Genomic DNA, 17,194 nt, shown 5'->3' with positions numbered 1-17,194 from the left:
TTTTTTTTTTTTTTTTTTTTTTTTTTTTTTTTGCATAGGTACTGCAAGTAGGTAGCCTTCCTCTCCCCCTCCCCCGCCCCTTGTATTTCTCTACAATACCTTTTAAATACCTTTTACTGTCTGCTACAGTCCCACTGTCTGCTTCCACCTCACAGCAGGAGCCTCCTGTTGGGATTAGCCTTTACCCCGGAGATTCTGTTGGGAAGGCTTGTGATGTAGAATAGTTTCCTGTCCTGCCTGAAAAGCCTTGGGAGCTTTATGTGAAAGAGCTAAGGGAGCAATAGTAGGGGAGGCATTTGCTCCTGCTGGAACCTTGCACAGGGGACTATTTTTCTTATATGATATAAATGAAATCTTCACGCTGCCCACTTTTCCGCCCACGCATGTACTGAGCGTCTCCAAGGAGACAAGGAAACCCAGAGTCCAGCGATAGTGAATCCTCCACCAAGACAGCAGGCTGGAGTCTCAGGCAACTCTCCCAGGCGACTTGCCTCTTCCAACTGCCCCTCTCAGACAGCCTCTCTTTCAAGCAGGCTTTCTCGAATGTATCTCTCTCTTTCCAGGCAAAGGAGCCTGGGCATTCCTTATGCAGGGATCCTGGGGTGAGTTCAGTAGCCGGTGGCCAACCTGGAAGAGGAGAGTAGATGCAGGCGGTGGTGGCAGAGGCAGGCTCTACTTGGAGGACAAGATTGTTCCTTTGTCTCCTTGCCTGTTAGTGCTTCTGTTTGTTTGTGCTCCTCTGTGCCACTTAGCCACAAAGGCCTAAGTCATAAGAATCCTGAAAGTTCTTGGTACAACAGTCCCTTGGGAGCTCTATGGAGGGAGCTTGCCCTAGGAGTCAGTCCTCCAGGCGCAGGAATCCCTCCACTGTCCCTCACTTCTGTTTTCCTGCATACAGGATATGTTAGCTGCAGCCTTGTGACTCAGTGTTGTGACTATATTCTCATACCTGCACATGTCACTATCCAAGTGACCTGGCTGTTGTTCTCTGAGGAAGCGGATACCATGGAGGTCTATTATGGTCACTTTCCAAGCCCAAAGTGTCAGATTTTGTTTGAGGCATTGATCACATCTCTTCCCGTGGGGTACAAATAATATAAGTTGCCACATTAAAAAAATATGTATATGATGTATAGGTATGCATGTGGCTTGGTGTTTAAGAGCACTGTCTGCTGTCCCAGGGGACCCTAGTTCAGTTCCCAGGACCTACCTTGTACAGCTCACAGTCTGATATGACTCCAGCTCCAAGGGACTTGACATCCTCTTTGGCCTCCAGGTACCTTTTCATATATGACACACATGCATGCACGCACACACTCTCTGTCTGTCTGTCTGTCTGTCTGTCTGTCTTGTCTTTCTCAGGCACACACAAATTGAAATAAATTTTGATGATATGCATTACTTCCCCTTTTTTGTGAGTATGTCATTTTGTGAGCGTCTTTTCCATCTTCCACGCGTGTGCACTCACTTTTCATCTGAGTAGACCCAAACATTCTGACTTCCCATGGGATTTTCTGGCACAGTACCTACACACCTTGGTTTCCTATGGCCGGTCCTTGTCGCATCTTCACAGAGCTGTAGCAGCCTGCTGTTATTTTTTTTTTTTTATTTTGAGACAAGGTTTCTCTGTGTAGCCCTGGCTGTCCTGGAACTCACTCTGTAGACCAGGCTGGGCTCAAACTCAGAAATCCACCTGCCTCTGCCTCTACCTCTGCCTCTTTAATCCAAGTACTGGGATGAAAGGCGTGAGCTACCTCTGCCTGACATTTTTTTTTTTTTGAGATTTATTTATTTATTTTATGTATATGTACGCTGTAGCTGAACAGATGTTTGTGAGCCTTCATGTGGTTGTTGGGAATTGAATTTTTAGGATCTCTGCTTGCTCCGACCAACTCTGCTTGCTCAGGCCCAAAGATTTATTTATTATTACATATAATTACACTGTTGCTGTCTTCGGTGCCAGAAGAGGGCGTCAGATCTCATTATGGGTGGCTGTGAGCCACTATGTGGTTGCTGGGATTTGAACTCAGGATCTTTGGAAGAGTAGTCAGTGCTCTTATAGGCTGAGCCATCTCGACAGCCCGGTCTGCTACTATTCTTATACTTACTTTTATGACTGTGAATAATATCTCAATGCTTGCCTCATCCCTGTAGCTAATACTTCTTTCCTCACTTGAACTTAAAAAACCGGGATTGGGGCACCCAGTCATCCGTTCAGTCTTTGGAGGTCTCCTTTGCATTTCTTTTTTCTTATTGCCAATTCACACCGCTTCTGTAATGCTATTTTGGAAGTAAACCTCACCACTTCAAAAAGCTTGAAAGATTCATTTAAATTAGCCTGCTTGGTTCCTGGGCTCCTAGTGAAAACTTTGAGATGACCCCAGGCCACCTTTGCTAAGCTTTCCTTTTATTTTATCTGTCTGTCAGTCTAGGTAGGTTAGCCCAGGCTGGACTCAACCTCTGAGGAGGACCTTAAATTTCTGAGATACTTTAGAGATATCATAATCAAAAGTTTTAACATTTAGAAGAAGAACATCTATGTATAATCAGTGTGCTAGGAACACCACACACCCACATACACACACCCCCACCCCCACAGACACACACACACATACATTCATTCATACACACACATATACACATACACAGACATACACACAGACACACACTCACACATACACATATTCATGCACACATATACTCACACATATACACAGACACACATAGACATACACAGAGACACACAAACACACACACAGACACACATACTCACAGACACACATGCACACCCTCACACATATGTATAATCACACACATACACATACACACATACACACATACATATGCACACATACACATACACACATATATAAGCAGCTAAGGATGACCTTGAACTTCTGACCCTCGAGTTTCCAGCTCCTAATTGCGAGGACTGCAGTGTGTGCCACCGCGGCCATTTTGTGTAGTACTGGAAGTTGACCCAGGGCTTTATGCATGCTAGGAAAGCCCTCTGTCCCCTGAGCCATATCCCAACCAGTAGCTTTTCCTCTTCCGTCTTCAAGAGAGGCCATTCCATATATGCTTCCATCTGCTCTAAGCTTTCTGTGGGAATAGCTATTTCTATGATGGCACACATTCCTGTGGTCCCCTGCCTAGCTCTGTCTCTTCATTTGGATGCAGGTATGGTGAAAATAGAGAAAACTTGAGTTCTAAAGTTCCCCAAGAAGAATCCAGTGGGACATGGTATGTCCAGTAAGAGGCCTTCCTTGTCCTCTGAGCTTTAAATTTCTCTCATCCCTCCTGTCTCCTCTCTGATATCTGTCCCCACAGTGCTAGCCATTCCTACTTATAGATGTCATGGCAGCTATCTAGTGGGGAAGAAGTATCTTCTTGCATATGATACTGTGTCTGAGGGGTCATGGGTAATTTTGCTAAACCAAAGGAAATGTAAACATATTCTGGTGAGTTTTCTCTGTGGACTGGCAAGAAGATTTGTTTGCCATTTCTTTTGCTGAGAAATGAGGAAGGTGAGGGTCATATCGGAAGGGGTTTTCCTGAGATCCACTTCGTGAGGACGTCTCCAGACCTGTGTGATAATGAAATCTTTCCCTTCATTTTGTTTTTCTTATAGGCCCTGCAGGTGGCAAGGCAGCTCCTCCTTCAACAGCAACAACAGCAGCAGCAGCAACAGCAGCAACAGCAGCAGCAGCAACAGCAGCAACAGCAGCAGCAACAACAGCAGCAGCAGCAACAGCAGCAGCAGCAGCAGCAGCAGCAGCAAGTTAGTGGATTAAAGTCTCCCAAGAGGAATGACAAACAACCAGCTCTTCAGGTAGCGGTCCTTTTTCAAAAAATGACTGTCATAACCTTTCATGTGGCTGAGAAGCCTTGCAGAAGTGGATATTATTGTGACCATTGCAAACCATCTAAGGAAAACTTGCGCAAAATATGTGTGTGTGTTGTAGTTTATGAGATGACTATGACATCATGAGAAAAGTCTCTTTGACCAGAAGTTTCTTTTTTGTAATGTTGGGAAGAATCCAGCATGCTAGAGGGTTCATGCATGAATAACACTGCACTGACCAGATCCATCCACCTGACGTCACCACTGCACCTTTCCAAGCCCATGTAACCATTTTTCCTACCTTCAAGTTGACTCTAGTTTTCACAAATGGGAGGGAGCAGGCAATACTTGCCTCTCTGGGTCTACCTAGCTTCTCTTACTGATATGCCCTCTGTCTCCAACCATTTTGCTACAAATGACAGACAGCTGTCTGTCTGTCCTGTGGGAGAAACGACTCCATCGCTGTTAATCCACTGATGATAGGCACGTAGGCCAACCCCATGTCTTCACTATCAAGGGTTGTACCACAGCAAGCACGAGTGTTTGAGGATCTTGTCAGTATGTCAATTGTTATTTATTTTCTGGTGCTGTGATGAAGTTATTTATTTTCTTGGTGCTCATGACCAAGGCAGCTTCAGGATGAGTAAGTTTATTTAGGCTTACTATCCAAGGGATGAGAGTACATCTTGGCTGAGAGGCACAGCAGCAGGTGTCAGACTTGGCAGCAGGAAGTTGAGAGCTCACATCTTCAACCCTGAGCAGGAAGCAGAGGGTGATCTGGCATGGCATGGTAAAAGATCTCTAAGCCAGACTCGAGTGATGTAATTCCTCCAGCAAGGCTGACCAACCACATAAACTTCCACAAACAGTGCCACCAACTGGGGACCAAGTGTTCAAATGCCTGAGACTGTGGGGCACATTTCATGTTCAGACCAGCACAACTGATTTCGTTTCCTTTGGCCGTACACCCAGGAGTCCTCTATCTAAATCATATGATGGGTTTTTGTTGTTGTTGTGTTGCTGTTGTTTTAGGATTCTCATACTTAATTTGAAGGTCTGTCTGTCAGCATCCTTTTTATAGTGGCTAGGTTAATGGACTCTCCCATTGACAACACATAAAGTTTCTTAATCCGGAGACATATTTTATTCCTAACTAGGGCACCGGGGGGGGGGGCAGAGATGTTTTTAACACCTCATAGCCTTTGGATCAAGGAAGCTGTTCACCATTCCACTGTGTCCAACATGTCCTCCAGAAAGAAGTGCCACTTAGCAGCTCCACATGTCTGCAGTGTCAAGAGCTTCTATTTGGTTCCAGGAGGGCGCAGTGCTTCTGCTGTCATACCCGGTAATGAGTATAGTAGAACACATGCCCTCCTTCACTACATGTTTTGCGGAATGTTTCTGAATCATTAATTGAAAGCAGGGAGCAATTTTTATGAAGTGATCACAAAAGAAGATTATTTCAACAACTTCTCGTGTCAGGCACATCGAGGCCAAAGGGGTTAATAGAGTAGAAGGAGAAATGAGTTCATCAAATCTAATTTGGATTTGGGTGTTGGAATAGAAAAATGTGGTATAAAATTTTTTAAAAGTTGAGGCAGGGTATTTAGGCCACGTTTAAGGTAGAAGGTAGGTATTCGGTGTTCCTCGCCCTAAATGGAGGCCAAGGATGGGTTTCTCACTGGAAATTTTAGAACAGTTTGTGATGAGCAATAGCACAGTGTGTTACTAGTCAGTATGATCTACACGTGTCGACTTCCCCCAGGGTTAGAATAGACTAATGCCAACTTCTAAACAACCCTGCACATGTCGTCCTGTCCTTGCTAAGCCAATTCTAGCTTTCCTACTGTGCCAGGGAAACTGTCCCTCATCCAAAAAAGTCTAACCTTATAGTGACAGGTTATTGGGCAAGGTGACTATCAGTATGAACTGTTTACAGACTCTTCTGAAGACAGCTGTTTAGTAAACTACCAGCAACTCACACTCTCTTAAGGCTGTGTGGGTGCGGGTGTGCGAGACAGTTATAATGAGGTGCAGTGCCATGGAGGGTGGATGTCAGGTGTTGTAAGAAGGGCTTTGTTGTGCAGATGTCTTAAGAACAGCTCAGGAGGATGAAATATGACTGTGTTGACCTTTCAGCCGTGAGCTTATTTGTCAGGATTCAAATAAGTTGAAAGGATCAAACCGAACAGTTTCCTTAGTCAGTCTGGGAATTGTGTTTCAGGGGTCAGCAGCGGAGGCCACATTGCAGATTCCATAACATAGCCAATTGTTGGTACATATTAAAGTACCAGGGCATCTCCTGCAGACAGAGACACAATTAAAATTCTAATTTATTAATGTATACAGGGAGCTGGCCCAGCCTGTCACTCAGTGATTCAAATGCTTGTCCGTTCTTTGGCCTCCCTCTTGGAGCCTCTCACAGCCTTGAGAACACTAGGAGTCTTGTTGAATTTAGCAGGCCTTAAGTGCATTGGGAGATGGCAATATAATGTTGGGAAGTGCCGCTTAGGTTTGAAGTTTTGAAAAATATACGAAGATATTGTCCAGTCACAGTGTTGGAGCAAGTAAAATATCACTTACAAATAAAAGTAAACTGGATTTGCCTTTCTTTGTACGTGTGTGTGTGTGCATGTGTGTTGCACACCAAAGCTTGACAGTGAGTGTGTTACTCAGTCCAACTCCACAAGATTTTGCTTTTGAGACACATCAAAGTCTTAGTTGGCCTGGAACTTGCTCCTGTAGACCAGGGTAGCCTTAAACTCACAGAAATCCCCCTGCCTCTGCAATAAAGGTTGACACCACCATGCCAGGCACTCCAAATTCCTTTTGGAGACACAGTCTGTCACTGAGCTTGGCCACACCAATTTAACTATGTGACTTGCCATTGAGCTTCAGGGATCTGCCTGTCTCCTCCCCTGACCCCACTCCCGACTAGGATTGCATATGCCCATCCCCATATTTGTACAGGGGCACTGTGATCTGAACTCACCCCCTCATGCAGGAAACCCTTTACCAATGATCTGTCACTCTAGCCCCAGAACTCTCTCTTAAAATGTGGCATTTAGGGTAATAGTACTGGTTCCTTTGGCGTAAGTAGGTATGTGATATATAGTCTCGGGGGATTTCCTTTTGAGAGTTCTGGTTTTTCTCGACCATTAAAGTTTTTAGCAGCCAATCCAAAAATCTGACATGTAGTCATCATTACGGCTAGGGCAATGTGTGAGCCAGCCCTGTGATGTATTGTCCACTTGAGTCTGTACAGAAAGGATGGAAGGAGCATGGCTATCAGGGATTCTAGTGTGCTGAGGACGAGGCTGAGCTTCCCCTATGCTCAGTGGTAGAATTGACAAGCAGAGAATTTGCACTGACTTTTAAGGGTTGGTGCTTGCCTGTGTTCCTCTATATGTGAATATATGTGTGTTGTGTTTGTGTCCTGACCAGTGTCCAGTCACTTGAATTGCGTAAGCTCTGTTAGTAGAGTCTTGCCTTCTACTAACAGAAAGGAGAAATTATTAAGCTCAGTCACATAGTCTATCACCTTGTTATAAAATGATGAGTGTAAGCCGGGCGTGGTTGGTGCACGCCTTTAATCCCAGCACTTGGGAGCCAAAGGCAGGCAGATTTCTGAGTTCAAGGCCAGCCTGTTCTACAAAGAGTTCCAGGACAGCCAGAGCTATACAGTGTAAACCCTGTCTCGAAAAACCAAACCAAAAAAAAAAAAAAAAGATGAGTGTAGACATGGTGCTTCTTGGAAGACATACCTGTGACATTGACGCCTATCCCAGTATACCTTATTCTCTTCCGAGGGTGGCTCACCTGGAGTGACTCTAAAATGAACTGGAAGCCCTGTCACTGCACAGAGTTTCTCTATGATCTTCTCCTTTACCCTTCAAGACTTTGAGAGCTGTGGTAGCAGACGGATGGCGAAGGAGTATTCGATCTGCTGAGAGCTTGGATGATGGGGGACGGGTGGGGGGGGGGGAAGAAGCCTTAAATCCCCAAATATGCTGTGCCTCATACTGTAAGCATCTCTCACCCTTCTCCACTTCATGCTTGGCAGCACACTTCAGTTTCGCAGACTGATGAGACAAACAAAAGAAAAGGGAAAGTGAGCAGAGGCTGGAGATTAGAGACCAGGAACCCAAGCCACCACATCACCAGGGTGGGCTCATTTCACCAGGAGAGAGGCGCATGCTCCTCACACATGCTGAACTAAACCTGCTGTGCGCAGTCTCAGGACAGAGCCTAGTTACCTGAAGAAGAAGGCTTGAGCCAGGAATATAGGCTACTTTTGGAGTTCTTGACTCACCATCTGGCTCACCATCCTACATTGCCTTCTTTGCTTACACTGTTAGTTTACCTTGCAGATATTTTTTTTCTTATGAATGATAGAAATGGAAATTGAGAATTGGCTCCATCCCAAGTTCACCGTCAAAATGATTTGCATTCATTAAGTGCATTTTGGTGAACATCTCAGAAGAGCCCCAGTGTGCTGGGGAGCTGGGCTGGTGCTTATCGAAAGGACCCTTCCCTGTAGACACAGACATTGCCTTCAGGATGCTGTGCAACTATAAGTGAATTAATTCAATTTTGCTTAAAAAAAATTAGAGGTGGGTAAAAATAGTAGGCTGCTTTTTATAAATATTTATATACTTCTGAAGATTGCTTAAACAACTGAACTAAATGCCTAACGGCGCAGGTGCCCTTGTAACCTCCAAAACGTGTGGCTCTCCTAGCTAGGGAGTTGTTTGTAGCAGATGAGCAATTTTTATTGATCAAATTTGGGAACTTTGGCTGCCATTTTTGGGTGGTGATTGCTTGTGGTTCTTTAAGCATTTCAGTTGTTGGCTGGAAGACAACACTGGAAGGAAGACAAGTGACAGTTTCTCCTCGGAAGGTAAAAGAACACATGGGTTACAGCAGCCTGCAAGTTGAGACAGAGAGCGAGCCCTGTGTATCATTTCAGTGGGAAGCTGACCACAGCTCCAGGCTGTCTGTACAGAGTATGAACTCAAAGCCAGGCATCTGGTTGGTTCCCCTCCCATAAAGCCCTTTCCCTCCAAGACTATGTGCTCTGCAAGCTCTGACCCAGAAGGCCATTTTTTTTTTTAACCTATAAAAATCAATAGTGAAGCCACCCTTGAGGACCAGTCTTTGGCTCAGGACTGGAAGGGGTCCTGCTTTGAGGTTAAAATGCAAGATTCTGTTGTTTGTTTGTTTGTTTTTGCAGTTAAATAAAATGTGACTTAGGCAGGGAGGTTCTTTGCTTTGCCTTAATGCCACATAGTATCCCAGATCATTTCTATGTCACTCACCAAGAAATAATTTGCTAAGAGGAAACACTTAAAGGAAACTTCAGTTTCCTTTTGTACCAATGAGATGGGACGATTGCAGAATACCAGCCCTTAAAATACATCTCTGTGTACTGGGTTAGGAAACCCAGTTAATTCAGGTAATTACAATGCATCTGTTGATTTTTCTAAGTGAACAGTGCCTACAGCCAGCATCTTTTGGTCTTTAAAACAGATGAGAAAGGTCAAATGTTGGTCCCTTAAAAGACTCTTTCTCCATACCTCTGGAGAATCCCAAGTCCCTAAAACGAAGTTTTGATAAAAAATTTTAAAAGTAGAAATGATGATTTTTTTTTTCCAGCCAGTGTTTCTCTTTGTAGTCATGGCTGGCCTCGAACTCACAGAGACCCAACTGCCTCTGCCTGCCAAGTGCTGGGATTGAAGCTGTACACTACCACCACTACCACCAGCACCATCACACAGCAGAAATGGTGATTTAAAAAAAAAGTTACTAAATCTTCTAGATTACACAGACTATCAGAAACATGGCAGAAGGAGCCAGAGCGATGACTCAGTAGGTACAGACATTTGTGTCAGGATCCTGAAGATATGAGTTTGATCTTCCAAAGCCACCGTGGAAGGAGGGAACAGAGGACACAGGAAAGGACCACACAGAGTCGTGCTTTAACTTTCACACATGTACTGTGGTGCACACACACATCATATTCCCACTGCCGTCCACTAATAATAGTTTAAATATATACATATATGATGAGAACACTGGCCTTTCCTCCCCCTGGCAAAATATCTAGGTATGCAGAATTTTGCATCCAGGTTTTAAGGGTTTCACGTGGTCCCGGGAGCCTAAGTTCATTCTCCAGACTTCAGATTTTGTTTCTAATAATCCTAGTCTGCTCTTGTCTTCAGAATGGTGACATGCGTCGTATTGCATGTCCCACTTTTATTGAAGTGTAATATGACCATGTCCCTGTCACAACAGGACAACCCCAGTCTATGCCTGAGTATTTTTATTGGTGATCTTACTCTCATAAGTATCCTAGTGTGGACACTTACATATGGTTAGTTTACCTCTGTGCACTTGAATATTACAAGGCAGATTAAATGCTAATGTTTTGTGTCAAACTGTCTTAGTTAGGGTGATTATTGCTGTGATAAAACACCATGGCCAAAAGCAAGTTGGGGAGGAAAGGGTTCATTTGGCTGTCTTTTCCACAGCACTGTCCATCATCAAAGTAAGTCAGGGCAGAGATTCAAACAGGGCGGGAACCTTGAGTCAGGAACTCATTCGGAGTCCATGGAGGAGTGATGCTTACTGGCTTACTCCTCATGGCTTGCTCAGCTTTCTTATAAAACCCAGGACTATCAGCCCAAGGGTAACACCACCCACAATGGTGCTCCATCAACCATCATTAAGAGAATGCCTTATAGATTTGCATAGAGCTTGATATACACTGGCATTTCCTTAGTTGAGGTTCCCTCCTCTCAGATGACTTTAGCTCATGTCAAATTAACATGACATAAAACTGTCCAGCACACAAGCCATGTACACATCACCAGAGGCAGAGTATATAAGATCATGAAAGTTTGTTCAGTGCTCAACGTGGACCAGCCCCATAGCATTTCTGTAGGATAGGCAACCGTTTCCTGAAAGAGGGAAACTGAAAGTCTGAAAGGTTAGCGGGCCTTTCCTTGGAACACCAAGACAGGAATAGAACACTGATGGGTATAGCCCCTTCTCCCTCCATATATATTAATATAATATATATGTGTGTGTGTTATCTATTGCTCCTCACTGAGAAATTATGTCATAATTCCCATAAATTAGCAAATGATTATGTTTTCTATATTGTAAACAGAAATCAAATGAGCAAAACCCAATTTCACTGTAAATATCTGACTTCAAATGAAGGGTCACTTACATCTACATAATTTCCTAATTACAGCTGTGTATATCTTCGCGTGTGTATATGTACTTGCATGAGTGTCTGTGCGTTCTTGTGTGTGCGCGCACGTGTTTCTGAGTGAGCATCAGGGCAGTGGGCAGCAGTGAAGAAGAATGCTTCCGTTTCCTCAAGGCTGATTGCCCCTCTGAGCTGACGTGTGTTGGAACATGGAATACTGTGTTATAATCACGGCACGGGCTAGGAGGTGGAGAAGGACAGGGGAAAAAACATACTTGACTGGTCAAAAATGTGTAAATTGCTGACAAAATGACACATGTAATTAAGAGTGTTCCTACCATTTTACCTTGTGGTTTCCACCTCCAGTGTTGAAAAAGAGAGCGACTCCCACCTCGCTAATTACCATTATCACTGAAATGCTGGGGTTGGAGTCATTAGTTCCATGTGCATTTAATTAGAGGAAGGCTGAAATTGGATTTAACTTATTACTTTTTCATGGATCACTTTCTTGTCATCACTTCAAATTGGATTGCAGCCCCAGGTAACTAATTATGAGAGCCACAGGATCAAGAGTGAAAAAAAAAAGGTAATTAGGAATAACACTGTCGGACCCTCGCTGGTCATCTACTTGTGCTCCAGGAAAGGGGGTGAGGGAAACAAAAGACACAACCATAGTTTTCAGCACTACAGGCTGGGGAGTTAGAGCCCTGTGTGGTTGCTAAGCATCATGGGAGTGTGTCACCACCCATGGTGGCTTCTGCGATACACAGCTGAGTTTAAGATGTTGACTCCACATGATCCCACTCTGGGCTTTTCATACTGAGATTAAACCTGTGAAAGCAACAGATTGGGCAGGGGTATGAGGCTTCTCAACTACTACCGTGTCATTTGAGGACCTCACGGGTATGATTACAGCAGAGCTGTCAAGGCGCCTGTGCACCAGAATGCAGAGCATTTTAAGTCCAGGGAGCTAGAATTTAATGAACGTATTAATGTTCCGGAACCATCATTCATATGTGGCGGGAGGACTTGTCAGTCGGCGTTACAGTGAGGTTTAGAGTTTCCATATTTGGAGGTTTTGTCAAAGTTTCCGGCATCCTATAATGTTCAGGTCATTTCCTCTGCTTCTGGTTTGTTCCCCTTCCATACCCACATAGCCCAAATTCTGTAGAGGTTTCCTGGGGTTCTGTATCTCTTTCCAGCCTCATTGAAAATCCCTTAAATTATATTGCTTCCATGTGTCGAACAAAACTCAGAGCTACAAGCAATCAATTTTATAGACACTGTCTGAGAAAAATGTTGATGACAGTTAGAGGATGTGAAAGGATTGGATTATAAAGTCCAAAGTACTAAGTGTGGAAACGGTGTGTGTGAGTGTGTGTATTGTGAGTGTGTGTACATGTATTGTGTGTGTATTGTATGTGTGTTTGTATTGGGTGTGTGTGTTTGTATTATGAATGTGTGTGTATTGTGAGTGTGTGTATTGTGAGAGTGTGTGAGTGTATATTGTGAGTGTGTGTGTATGTGAGTGTGTGTATGTGAATGTGTGTCTGTGTGTATTGTGAGTGTGTATGTATGTGTGGTATGTGTAGTATGTGTGTTTTCTTGCTATTCAAAATTCTTTGAGTCAAATTTCCCCAAGAAATGGTTTCTCTTAAATAGACCAGAAGGGCTCAATGGTTAAGGGTGTGGGATGTTCTTCCAAAGGACCCAGTTTCAATCTCCAGCACCCACATGGTATCTAAACACCTATCTGTAACTCCAATTCCAGGGTATCCTAAGCCCTCCTCTGGCCACTGGAGGCATTGAATGCATGTGGTGCACAGACATATATGCAGGTAAAATGCCCCTACATGTGAAAAATACATACAATTTTTATTAAAAAGAAGAGAAGAAGGAAGGAAGGAAGGAAGAAAGGAAGGAAGGAAGGAAGGAAGGAACCAGATGAGTGTCCACTATGGTAACCCACTGAGAATCTCCTTCTGAAATCCAACAGTGAGAAGAGCACTTGGCTCCCCATTAAAGTGACTCACCAAGCAGCCGGCTACAGTGCCTTTATGTTGTTTAAAATCTGTTTTAATGTTCTACTAATATAAGCAAATAATGGTGATTCAGTTGTGAGTGCCTTTCCCACCCTAGTGAGCCAGGCTTGCTCTGGAGTGTCACCCAGGATGAGCCTCCCCACCCCACCTCCATAAGCACTCATCAGAGGTCACCGCGTTAGTGTTATTGCAAAGTGATAAAACACCCTTCCGGGCATTACACGTCTCTTTCCTGTGTAATCCTTCTAAGCAAACTGGCAAGACCCAAAATAGTAATCATCAAGTCTAATGCAGAAAATTAAGGCTTTTCAGTTGGTGTTGTTGGAACATCTTAAGTTGATTTAGGATTTCTGTACACAGTATTCGTCTGTGGTTGAAAGGGGCCACGTTGAGGTCAAGTGATGTAGTGTTTTCCATTTTTCCATATGAGCCTCTCAGTGTGTGATAAAAGCGAACTCCTTTATTTTGTAAGTCTGCAAGAATTTCTGATGAAGTCAGAGGTCAGTGGCGTTCCCTGCCAGTCTGAGCAGCTTGGTAACTACTGGGTTTTCTTTATTTCTCTCTGTCTTTTCCTCTCCCTCTTCTCCCCCCTCTCTCCTCTCTCTTTCCCTTTCCCCCTCCCCATGTTTGTGGTGTGTGTGTGTGTGTGTGTGTGTGTGTGTGTGTGAGACTTTTCCCCTGCTCTCAACTCCCTGTACACTGTGCCACTTTTTTGACACATGCCCAGTGAGGTCCTCCAATCTGAAACTCATTAGCACACAGCCTTGGACCCTGTCCAGTGGTTAGAAGATTTCCTGAAGCCTGGAATAACAGCATTCGGTATAACGCCAGGGACTACAGTGACAATGGGGGTAGTTGTGTCCCCTGGCACTCTGCCTGGTCAGGAAATCCAGCTGACCTCAAAACACAGTGAGACAGAGGTCACACATATGGTATGGACTCACAAACTTTGATCCTGGAAAAGTCTCTTCTGAAATCACGGACATGGCAGCCTTTTCCCTCCGCTGGTCACTTCTGATGGGTTCGCAATGTCGTCGCCATCGTGAGCGGCAAGAACATGAAAGCAATTAGAGAGCATGAAGCCTGGATCCTAGTTTTCACTTCTGAAGGTAGTGGCTGTAATCCTTCCTTCATGCATGCATTCATGCTTTTCAAACTCTATTCACTTGAAAGTCACTCTGTCGAGAGCCTGTGATCAAGACACCGCCCTTGCCCTGACCTCAGAAGAGTTATGCTGCGGGTCAAGTTCAGTTAAGCTAGGTTTTCAGACAGGCATCTGTCCAGAAAGGTAACTGTAATGATAACACATACTGAAGGGTTGTACAGTCCTTTCCAGCAGGCAGCTACTCCATAGCAGGGGGAAGCTTATCACCATGTCTGTTGTATATGTGTGTACATGTGCACATACATACACAGGTATGTGAGTGCATGTAGAGATATCTTCCTCAGAACTTTCCACCTTTTTTTCCAAATTTTATTTATTTATTTATTTATTTATTTTTGCATACGTGTATGTGTGTGTCTGTGTGAGCATTTACCATATGTCGGGAATAGACAGCATCAGATTCTTTAGTACTAGAGTCAGAGAAGTTTTCCGGGCAGGGTGCATGTTGAGAACTGAAGTCAGGGCCTCTAGCAAATGCAGCAAGTGGTCTTAACTACCGAGAGCCATCTCTCCTTCCCTCTCGCCTCATTTGCTGACCTCTGAGTCTCTCTGTGAACCTGAAGCTACCGATGGCAGGCCAGCAAGCCTCGGGGGTCCTTTTGCTATACTGCCCAGGTTTTCCACAGATCCTGAGGGTCTGAGCTCAGGTCCTCGTGCCAACATAAGGGACCCTTGACTGACTCGTCTTCCCAGCCTGCACTCTTCCCATCTCAGAGATGAGGAAAGTGCAGCACAGAGAAGTGATCTTCCCAGGCACTTGAGTGACCCATTCAGGACTCCCACCCACGTCCTTTGGCATCGTTCTGAAGCTGCCTTGAGATTCTCTTGGCATGGCACACAGTGAAGGAAACAGAATGGGTGTTTGTGGTACTTGGTGCTCCTCACTAACCACCAGACCACACGGTCTCCTAATTTGGACATGTGTTTATGGGCATGTCTGAAAAATAGCGCCTGTAATTGAAATATGCACTTTCTAAAGGGAAATGACGCTTGAGAAAGAGAAGAAAGCCGGGTATTACTCAAAGCCTGCAGACCACTCTGTAAGTAATTGTCTAAACGCAGCCGTTGAAATTGAGAAGCAGTTTGGAAAATGTACAGTTTGGGAAATTTGTGTTTCGATGTAATTACGGTAGTTGTGAGCTGATGTCATGCCTAGTAACTGTTTTTGTATTGCCTACGCCTTTGTTACCGAGTTGTGATATCATGAGCAAACTATTATAAACATACCATGGATATAGCATGCTTGTGTAACAAAAGATCGGGAACTTTTATTAAGTTTGTTTTGCTTGTCATATTGTAAAAATTTATTATGTGTACTGTGTATATTAGAAACAGATTTGGGTAATTCTGTCTAAATGAAGTCATCCCGGCTATTTCCAGACTGTCTGTTTTTGGTTGTGAATAATTTTCATACATCAGATGGTTGTCATATTTAGTCGCTCTCAAGATTTTAAAGAGAACATATCCCATTTTGAACTTTCGCTATACTTCTTGCTATTGGGGATTGTTTGAGTTTAAAAGTATTGCCCACTAAATTACAGCAACCAACCAACCACTCATTGTTTCGGAAGGGCCTGTGTTGCTGCCTTCTATTCATAGCTTGCTCCGATCATCAAAAGAACAGGTTTTTAACTACTTAAGTAGTAGAGTTTTAAAGCAGCCAGGACTCAGCTGGGCAGGGAGCACCAGCCCTTGTCCTTTTTCGTTACAGCCTAGTGAATTACTCTGGTAAATATTCAGGTCGACAGAGCCCAACGTTTATTGGGATTCCTGGTAAATGCGGACTTTAAATGGGTAGTTCGAAGTCTTCGGATGGCTCACACCTTCCCAGACAGTTCCTTCTACTTCCTGTGGCTGCTGAATAGTTAGAACCAGGATGTTCCAGAATATTCTGTGGACTGCTTCAGCTTTTGTTTTGTTTCTTTCCATTTTTCTCACCCCTGTCCTCCAAATCTGGCTTTCCTCCTGAGCTGGGGTGCCGCTGAACCCTGATCTTGTCTCCATGCATGCCTGTTAGCATTGGAGGTTACAGCAGCTGCCTTATATTTGGTGGTGGGGAATGGCTTCCAGTAGCTTCTTCAGACTGGAGTTTTCATACTCTGTGCCTTTTTCTCCCCACCCCCATTCACACTGAGAACCTAGTTTCATCTGTGTTTGATTCCTTGTTTCCTTTACAGTGTGTCCCTCTCTTTTCTCAGGAATGCACGAATGACCTCCAGCCCTTGGCAAGTGCTCTTAGCTGCCTCGCATGTCCTTACAGCAGCTTGTCTCCGGGCAGATGACTCTGTCTCTGGCCGTATTAGTCAGCAGTGTTGGTGTCGTCCTTTCTGCTTCTCATCTGCTTTCTGCATTTCCTCACATCCACCATCTTCCCTTCCGCTGCTATCCTTTCACAGTTCCTGCCTCTGTGTCCCCCGCTGCCACTCTGTTCTGGATGAGTCGTGCAGATACATACGCATGGATCCAGGCAAGGGCTTTGTATCCTTCGTACTCCTACCTCCCAAACCCAAGGCACCCTCTCTCCTTTGTGGGTATTTCATGTTCTACAAGTCACTCTAAACCTTTCTGTGATACCATAAGCTCTGCCCTATAGAATTTAAGTCTTCCCCCTTACCAGGCAGACCAGGTCCTAATTCTGCCTTCTCTAACTTGGCACTAAAGCAGGAGCCCCGAGAAGACAGCTACAGCCCCACTGGGGAGAATGAGAGAGGCACAGAAATGTAGAATCCTAATTGTTTTTTACAACAAGGTAGAATAAGCACAGTCCTCATGATAACATTCGAAAGCTCAGGGAATCTCCAACTGCAGCCCTCACCTGCTCTCTGGTCTGCTCTTCTGAATAAATAAGCTTGGTGATTAATGTTTTACACTTCAAGAGGAATCTCTCTCTCTCTCTCTCTCTCTCTCTCTCTCTCTCTCTCTCTCTC

At 44.4% G+C, this 17,194-nt stretch overlaps 1 protein-coding gene across 14 annotated transcripts in view; it reads left to right on the top strand.

Annotated features, from left to right (window-relative positions):
• Foxp1 (forkhead box P1) overlaps window positions 1-17,194 on the top strand; it is a 601,333-nt gene that overhangs the window by 449,116 nt on the left and 135,023 nt on the right. For all 14 annotated transcript variants that reach the window (XM_029478349.1, XM_029478348.1, XM_029478347.1 and 11 more), the window contains one exon: window positions 3,632-3,832. In XM_029478349.1, coding sequence (XP_029334209.1) covers window positions 3,632-3,832 — 201 coding nt within the window. The remainder of the gene's footprint in view (window positions 1-3,631; window positions 3,833-17,194) is intronic.

The sequence above is a fragment of the Mus caroli genome, chromosome 6 (genome assembly GCF_900094665.2).
Source record: "Mus caroli chromosome 6, CAROLI_EIJ_v1.1, whole genome shotgun sequence".
In the NCBI taxonomy this organism is placed as follows: Eukaryota; Metazoa; Chordata; class Mammalia; order Rodentia; family Muridae; genus Mus; species Mus caroli.
The sequence above is the reverse complement of the archived record's forward strand: the minus strand, read 5'-3'. Positions and strand labels throughout refer to the sequence as shown.